The sequence below is a fragment of the Furipterus horrens genome, unplaced genomic scaffold (assembly GCF_987537825.1).
Source record: "Furipterus horrens unplaced genomic scaffold, mFurHor1.1.pri manual_scaffold_3, whole genome shotgun sequence".
NCBI classification, from domain to species: domain Eukaryota; kingdom Metazoa; phylum Chordata; class Mammalia; order Chiroptera; family Furipteridae; genus Furipterus; species Furipterus horrens.
In genome coordinates, this window is record NW_028327173.1 from 67,731,760 (window position 1) to 67,741,097 (window position 9,338).

The window sequence follows — 9,338 nt, forward strand, 5'->3', positions numbered from 1 at the left end:
AAATGAATTCAGCAAAGTAGCAGGATATAAAATTAATATCCAGAAATCAGTTGCATTTTTATATGCCAATAAGGAATTAACGGAAGGGGAAATTAAGAAAACAATCCCATACACAATTGCTTCAAAAAAAAGAAAATGAAATACCTAGGAATAAACTTAACCAAGGACTTTTACACTGAAAATTATAAGACACCGAAGAAAGAAATATAAGATACAAATAAATGGAAGCACATACCATGGGCTTTAACATCATTAAAATATCCAAATTATCTAAATCAATCTACAGATTCAATGCAATTCTTATCAAGTTTCCAATGACATATTCACAGAGCTAGAACAAATATTTCAAAAATTTATATAAAACCATAAAAGGCCTTGCAAAGCAATAGCAATCTTGAGAAAGGAGAACAAAATTGGAGGAATCGGGCTGCGCCAGTCGAGCCAATGCCGAGAACGAGTTGCCGCATTGGGGCGACCTCCGAGTCACCCGGCGGAGCCCGGGATGGTGGAGTGGACGATGGGGGAGTGGGTCCCGGGGACCTATGGAAGGATACATCTAACATGTCATTTGAGGAGTTGTTGGAATTGCAGAGCCAAGTGGGGACCAAGACTTACAAACAATTGGTAGCTGGAAACAGCACTAAGAAGCAAGGTTCTAGGCCACCTGTCCGAAATGCATGTGTGGCAGATAAGCACAGGCCTCTGGAAATGTCAGCCAAGGTTCGGGTACCATTTTTGCGTCAAGTTGTTCCCATCAGTAAGAAGGTAGCCCGGGACCCGCGCTTTGATGATTTGTCAGGGGAATATAATCCTGAAGTGTTTGACAAAACGTATCAATTCCTGAATGACACCCGAACCAAAGAGAAAGAGCTTGTGAAAAAGCAACTGAAGAAGCACCGTTCAGGGGAGGAGCATGAGAAGTTGCAGGTACTGGTTCAGCGAATGGAGCAGCAACAAACGGCACAGCAGGAACGAAAGCGGCAGCAGGAGCTGCGCCTGGCTCTGAAGCAGGATCGGCGGGCTCAGGCCCAGGAGGGCCATCGTGCATACTTCCTGAAGAAATCTGAGCAGCGCCAGTTGGCCCTAGCTGAGAAGTTCAAGGAGCTGAAACGCAGCAAGAAGCTAGACAGCTTCTTGAGTCGAAAAAGGCGCCGAAATGCAGGCAAGGACAGGCGACATCTCCCTTTGAACAAAGACTAAGGAACTGTCCTCAGCTCTGCCACTGCCCCAGTAAGAATTGGATCTCTGGGGACAGACTTGGGCTTGGCTGGTGCTGGTTCATTCCCATTCACAGAAAAGGATCACAGCTGCCCTTCAACTAGATTGGCTCAGAAATGACTAAGGGGTTCTTGAGGGTTCTTGGACTCGGGGATGGACAATAAGAACAGCTCAGTCTTCTGCCATGCCACACTTACTCTGCTTGGCTCTGGCTCATCATGTCCTCATGCCCTCCCATCTTTGCCTTAAACCAATGATTCTGACATAGAAAAAAAGGATTAGTGATCTTAAGGCTGGTGAAGGCCATGCAGTCTGTTGATGGCTCCAAGGACTGGGACTTTATGTGGAAGCCAGTTCATAAACATTCTTGTCACTCAAAAAAAAAAAAAAAAAAATTGGAGGAATTGCACTACCTAATATCAAACTATACTGTAAGACCGTAGTAATCAAAACAGAATGGTACTGACATAAAAACAGACAAAAAGATCAATGGAACAGAATACAGAGCTCAGAAATAAACCCACACTTTTATAGTCCATTAATATTTGACTGAAGAAGCAAGCACATGCACTGGGTAAAAGATAGATAGTTTACTCAATGAATGGTGTTGGGAAAATTGGACAGATATGTGCAGAAAAATGAAACTAGATGACCTTCTTACACCACACAAAAGAACAAATTAAAAATGGATCAAAATCTTAAGTGTGAGACCCCAAATCATAAAAATCCTACAAGAAAACAGTCAGCAAAATCTTGGACTTGCTTGTAGAAATATTTTATTGGATATATCTCTCCAGGCAAAGAAAACTAAACTAAAATAAAATAAACAAATGGAACTACATCAAACTAAAACATTTTTGCACTGCAATGGAAATCATGAACAAGATGAAAAGACAACTTACAGAATGAGAGAACATATTTGCTGACACATCTGATAAAGGGTTAATACCCAAAATTTATAAAGAACTTACAAAACTCAACCTCCAAAAATAAATAAATAAATAAATAACCCAATTTAAAAAATGGGCAAAGGACCTGAGTGGACACTTCTCCAAAAGGACACATAGATGACCAATAGACATGAAAAGATGTTCAACATCACTAATCATCAAAGAAATGTAAATTAAAACAACAATGAGATATTATCTCACACATGCCAGAATGGTTATCATCGATAAATCAATACAAAACAAGTGCTGGGTGGGAATTAAGATTGGTACAGCCACTGGGGAAAGCAGTATAGAGATACCTCAAAAAATTAAAAAGGGATCTGCATTTTTACTCAGCTATTCGACTTCTGAGAATATATCAAAAGAACCCAAACAATAATTTAAAAGCACATAAGCACCCTTATGTTCATTGCAGCATTATTTACAATCACCAGTATATGTAAGCTGCCCAAGTGTCCATCAGTAAATGAGTGGATAAAACAACTATGGGAGATTTACACAATGAAATACTACTTGGCCATGAAAAATAAGAAAATTTTACCCTTTGTGACAGCATGGATAAATCTGGAGAACATTATGCTAAGTGTAATAAGCCTGTCAGAGAAAGACAAATACCATATGACTTCACTCATATGTGGGATCTAATGAACAAACTGAACTAACAAGGAAATGAAGACAGACTCATAGATGGAGAGCAGGATGACAGCTGGGTGTGGGAGGGATTGAGCAAAAGAGAAAAAGGACTCACTGACATGAATAACAATGAGGTGATTACTGGGGGAGGGGAGTGTAAGGAGATTAAATGGTAATGGAAAAAATGCAATAAAGACTAAAAAATAAACAGCTATGGTACATTTGCACAGTGGAATACTTCTCAGCTCTAAAAAAAATATAAATAAATAAATTACTTTTTGCAACAGCATAGATGGACCTGGAAACATTATCCTAAGTGAAATAAGTCAGTCAGAGAAAGACAAGTACCATATGATTTCACTCATATGTGGAATAAAATGAACAAACTGAACTAACAAAAAACTAGAGAGAGACTCATAGATAGAGCTCAGGGTGGGTGTTGGGTTGTGGTGGAGGGATCAAGCTAAAAAGAAAAAGAATTCATAGACATGGACAATAGTGTGGTGGTTGGGGTGGGAGGAGAGAATTGAGTAGAGTTGGAAGAAGGTATAGGGGGGATAAATGCTAATAAAAAAATACAAGGAAGAAAAGAAAACACAAACCCAACTGAGTTATTGTACAACTTCATTCAATCAATGCTCACCACAAATATCTTACCATAAAAGAGGTGTGTTCATTTCTAAGCATAAAAATATCTGAAGCTCATCTATTTTTTTTTGTTGCTGGTTTTTTTTTATGGACTTTATTTTTTTAAGTATATTTTATTGATTATATAGTTATAGTAGTCCCAATATTTTTTCCTTTGCTCCCCTCTGCCAACTACCCTCCTTCCCTCCAGCAATCCCACCCCCCCTTAATTCATGTCCATGGGTCATGCATATAAATTCCCTGGCTTCACCCTTTCCTATATTATTCTTAACCTCCCCCTGTCTATTTTGTACCAACCAATTATGCTTCTTACTCCCTGCACTATTTTCTCATTTCTCCCCCTTTCCCCGCCCAGCTGATAACCCTCCAATTTCTGTTCCTATTTTGGTTTGCTTAGCTGGGTTTTGTTTTCACTTTTTTAAGATTCAGTTGTTGATAGTTGTGAGTTTTTTGTCATTTTAATGTTCATAATTTTGATCTTCTTTTTCTTAAGCAAGTCCCTTTGACATTTCATATAATAAGGGCTTGGTGATGATAAACTCCTTTAGCTGTACCTTGTCTGGGAAGCACTTTCTCTGCCCTTCCATTCTAAATGATAGCTTTGCTGGATAGAGTAATTTTGGTTGTAGGTCCTTGCTTTTCATTGCATTGAATACTTTTTGCCAGCTCCTTCTTGTCTGCAAAGTTTGCTTTGAGAAATCAGCTGAGAGTCTTGTAGGTACACCTTTGTAGGTAACTCTGTTTTTCTCTTGCTGCTTTTAAGATTCCTTCTTTATCTTGAACCTTTGGCATTTTAATTATGATGTGTCTTGGTGTGGTCCTCCTTGGGTCTAGCTTGCTTGGGATTCTCTGTGTTTTCTGGACTTGTATGTCTATTTCCTTTGCCAAATTTGGGCAGTTTTTCTTCATTATTTTTTCACATAAGCTTTCAATTTCTTGCTCTTCCTCTTCTCCTTCTGGCACTCCTATGGTTTGGATGTTAGCACATTTAAAGTTGTCCCAGAGGTTCCTAAGCCTCTCCTCAGTTTTTTCAATTCTTGTTTTTTCATTCTGTACTAGTTGACTGTTTTTTTCTTCCTTATGTTCCAAATCATTGACTTGAACCCCAGTTTCCTTCCCTTCACCATTGGTTTTGTGTGGATTTTCCTCCATTTCATTTAGCATAGCTTTCACTTCTTCCCTTATGCATCTGCCATACTTGAGCATATCTGTCAAGCCTGAGAGCACCTTTATTACCAGTGTTTGGAATTCTGTGTCTGTTAGGCTGGCTATCTCCTCATTTGTTATGTTAGCTATCTCCTCATTGCTTAGTTCTCCCACTGGAACCTTGATCCATTCCCTTTTTTGGGCCATACTTCTCTGTCTCCTCAACTTGACAGGCTCCTGTGTTTGTTTGCCTCTGTGTCTTAGGTAAGCTGTCACTCCTGTTACATTGTAATGGGTGGAGCCTTAGGTATTTGTCAGTACAGGGAAACCACGTTGTGGGGCTGTATGTGGGGGAGGGGTCAGAGAAGGAACAAGGCCATTTGCTCAACACTCACCCCTTTTCCAGTTACTTCTCCCACTTCCATACGGGACTGGCTCCTCTCTAGCTGTTGCCCTGGCCGTCATTCCCAGAGTGGGTGAGTTTGTGGACATTCTAGGACCCTGGGGGCCCTTTAAACAAGAGGACTCTGCTGAGAGACTGGCAATTTCTTCCTCCACCTTAACCCCCATTGGTTTTCACAGTCAGAAGCAATGAGGCTTGATTTTCCCTGGCACTGGGACAGTGAGCTTCGAGGTCTGGTCTGGTGTTGGGAGCACTCCCCAGGTGTCCCTCTCAACTTTTTAAAATGTATGACTATGCTTTCTGCCAGCCTGCTGCTGCTGCCGCTGCTACTGCTGTTGTTGAGGCTGCCACCACACCAAATCCTCTCCGCCCTGGCTCTGCCCCTTCTACCTTCTGGATGTGTATTTCTTCTTTATATCTTTGTTTGCTGGACTTCCATGCAGCTTGATTTTCTGGAACTTCTGGTTGTTTCTAGTTTTGAGGTAGTTGTATTCCTTCTTAGTTGTGGAGGGAGACGTAGCATGTCTATCTAGGCCTCCATCTTGGCCGGAAGTGTTCAAGCTCATCTATTTTTAAAATAGTGACTGACATTCAATAAAAAAATTATAAGACACACAGAAAAATGAAGTAAAAACTATACATTGAGGAGAGATACAACAAACAGAAGAAACAAAGATAGACCAAGTATTAAAACAATCAGGGCCTTCAAAATCACTGTGATTATCATGTTAGAGATATAGTGGGAAAGTGAAGAACATACAATCACATGTGCATTTTCAGTAGGGAAATGGAAAACATTAATAGAGTCAAATACAAATGTTAGAAATGAAAAGCACAGTACCAGTGATGAGGAAGTCTTCTCATGGGCTTAAGAGAAGACTGAATGAGTACACAGCAGTGGAAAGAATCAGTGATCCTTAGATGGGTAGATAGAAATTAACCATACTGAAACCCGAAGATATTGGAAGAGTGAAAAAAATAACCGAGAGTATATTAACTCAGGTCATCTCACAAAATAATTTCAGAACGTTTATTATATACACGTAATAGCAATATCAAAAAATAATAATAAAGGAAAGAGAAAATGGCTGGGAACTTTCCAAAACTACTGAATCCCACAGTACCAGGAATTCAGAGAACCCTAAGCAGGACACATACAAAGGAAAATACATCAAAGCACATTATAGGCAAAGTAATAAAATCTAAATATAAAGAAAAAATTTGAAGGCTACTAGAGAAAAACCAACATTGCATACAAAGAAAGGAAAGTAAGAATGTGAGACTTCTTTGTGGAAAACTGTGCAAGTGAGAGAAATTGAATGAAACATCTCTAAAGTATTGACTACAAGTTGTCAACTCAAATTCTCAACCCTGGGGCTGTCAGGGGGTGTAATATATACAGCCACTTTAGGGATGGATGATGTTAGGAATGCTCAATTTCTGTACCTGGTACTAATTTAGGTATCACTTTATAATTGTAATTAAATTTATCTTCTGTACTATCCATTCTATGCACTCTTCTATATATGTTATACTTCATAATTTTGAAAAAGAGGGAGAAGGGCATGGAATTATAAAAATATTGCTTTGAAAAGAATAAAAATTTGTGTTGTAACTGATTGAGATATGAGTTCAAGATCCTCCCCCCTCCCCACCGTTTCTTTTCCTTTTTCATTTTTTTTCTATTTTTTCTTAAATTGGAAATACTCACTGTTGGAGAGAGGACTTGTGTTTCTGGAAAGATAAAATAGACATATTTTCCTTATTTCTCCTACCAAGTACAAATAAAAGAACCATGACTGCTTAATTTTTAACAAATATTAGAAGATTCTTGAAGATAAATAGACATCTCTTGGTTTGGGTGCTGGAAAAGCCAAAAACTCATAAACATCAATAGGATAGGAAATAAAAAGCCCAATAAAAGCACTTTTTTTTTTCTGACTTAAAGACATGGAAAGATGCAACCTAGCAAGACAATGAAAACTCCAGACCAAGAAACCACTTTATTTCAGCCAAACCACACAGTAAAATCTAAGAACCAACCCCCAGCTTCCCACACAACAAGGAAAGGCCAACCTAGATTTATGCCCTCACTACACTGCAAACAGGTGCTCCTAGACCCCTGCCTGGTGGGTATCAGGGAGGTCCACAGGAAATTTGGACTCTGACTCTCATTGCATGGTCACAAGGCACCTTTCTCTCCTCTGACTGGTGTGGTGTCAGAGAAGGCCTCGTGGACAGTGAACAGGCAGGACTTTCAGAAGTATGGAGGTCACCAAACACTTAGTGCCAGTGGAGTTCATCTGGGAGGCAATAATAAGGGACTCTTCCCTCCTCAGCCTGAGTGGTGTCAGCAGCAACCTCACAGGGAATATCAATCCACTAAGATGACAATGTAGGAGGGTTTCCAATTTGCAGGATGAATACTTAAAAGAACAAAATTATCTTCCTTCTAAATATTACATCGCATATTTATAAATATGAAAAAGACAAAAGGGTCCCTATGTCACTCCCTGAGAAGCACTGATGTTCCTTCTGTTCCTTGTCAGTATAGGTTCAGCTGACTTTGCTCTTTTTCTCCTTCTACCTGTCATTCAGCATATTCACTTCAAGCCACATCATTGATGGTGACCACAGGTCCAGCCCAGACTCTTGGTCTTTGCTCAGCTTGCCCTAACCCCATTCCCCAGGAACAGATTTGGTGTCATAAAAGTAGGCCAATTGGGAAGAGCATCTTCACCGTTGGTCCCAAGATTCAATCTGTGAAATTAAAACAATAGTCAGGTAATTTGTCCTCCTCTGTTGCCTAGGACATTTGTTTCCAGATGGTGAATATTGAATATGAGTAGATTGTTATACAGTTGGAAGTGTCATTATACATCTCCAAAATTTTCAAGGCTGGTTCACTTTAGGTTAAGGAATTTCCAAATTATGACATTGGCATCATGTTAAGCAGTCTGTTGTCAAGTGCAATTAATTTGAATTTTGCCTATTTGTTATTATTATATCTCCAGGGCTCTCAAAACCATCATTGTGTTGAAAAAAAATGGAATTAACAGATTCAGCATAATTTGAAAAAATTTCATATCAGAAAATATAAAAGGTTCTGAAATCCCCGGGCCAAGTTCCACCAAGTGCTCGCTGAAGAATTCAAGGTTCCAGGACAGCTTAGATTCTGGTTGTTAGAACAGCTTCCCCATACTACATGAGGTGATAGTCCAAATCTCAACAGTAGAGTAAGGTCAATGATTGGACCAGCTACTCAGGAAAAATCTCTCCCCAAGTTATGGGAGCAATGACCTGAAGCACAATGTCAATGCCTTGTCCTCATTTTTTATATTCTTTCCATCATGCTCCTCCTGTTCTTCATATAGAGAGTTTGCTAAATCAGAAATATGTATTTATAACACAATATATTCCATAAATTACTTAGCTAGTTTGAAGGAGAATATCATTTCTAAAGAGATACAAATGCTTACTATGAATAGGCTCAATTATATACACATTGCTATAGCCTAAAAATACTACTCCTGATGAGGTAATTCTGTTTTAGAAATCACTGTAAGTTGGAGGATGATTTAAAGTCTTTTTTGTAAAGTGGAATTATCTACTGAAGTTGAACATAAGTAGCTAATACCCTGCCTATCTTACTCCTAAATATATATCTGAGAGATATATGTACACATACCCACCAGGGCAAAATAATAATAGCAGATGTCTCCATGTGCATAGACATATGGTCTGTCCAGAAGGTATCTAAGCATGTAATATGAAAGACATTTATTGAAGAAGATACAATATATAAAAAACATTGTACAAGTTCTCCTAATTGCCATCAGCTGCCCTGTTACATTTTACTGAATCTCATTGATGGTCTGAAATCTCTTCCCTTTCAAAGCTGATTTTCTTTCTTTCTTTCTTTCTTTCTTTCTTTCTTTCTTTCTTTCTTTCTTTTTCTTTCTTCATTTATTTTTTAATATGCTTTATTGATTATGCTGTTACAGCTGTTCCAATTTCTTTTCCCTTTGTTCCCCTCCACCCAGTGACCCTCTTCCCTCCAGTTGTCCCCCCCCCTTAGTCCATGCCCATTGGTTGTGCATATAGTTCTCAACATCTTCCTATATACTCCACTCCCTCCTATTCTGCTTCTTAATTCCTGTACCATCTCCCTCCCTTCCCTCCTTCCCCCTCCCTGCTGACCTCCCCCCATAATGTTCCCCATACCTGTAATTCTTTTCCTACTCCTGTTGCCTACTTAGTTTGCCTTTGTTTTGATTCCCTAGCTTATGTTGTTTGTTGTTATAATACAGTTTTCATTTTAATGTTCATAGTTTTGATCC

The 9,338-nt window shown here is 39.0% G+C and overlaps 1 protein-coding gene across 1 annotated transcript; it reads left to right on the forward strand.

Moving 5' to 3' along the window:
* Positions 1-432: 432 nt before the first annotated feature.
* On the forward strand, positions 433-1,580 carry RRP36 (ribosomal RNA processing 36). The gene has a single exon (XM_090271719.1). The coding sequence runs from the start codon at positions 445-447 to the stop codon at positions 1,198-1,200; it is 756 nt and encodes a 251-aa protein (XP_090127845.1). The 5' UTR covers positions 433-444; the 3' UTR covers positions 1,201-1,580.
* Positions 1,581-9,338: the final 7,758 nt, after the last annotated feature.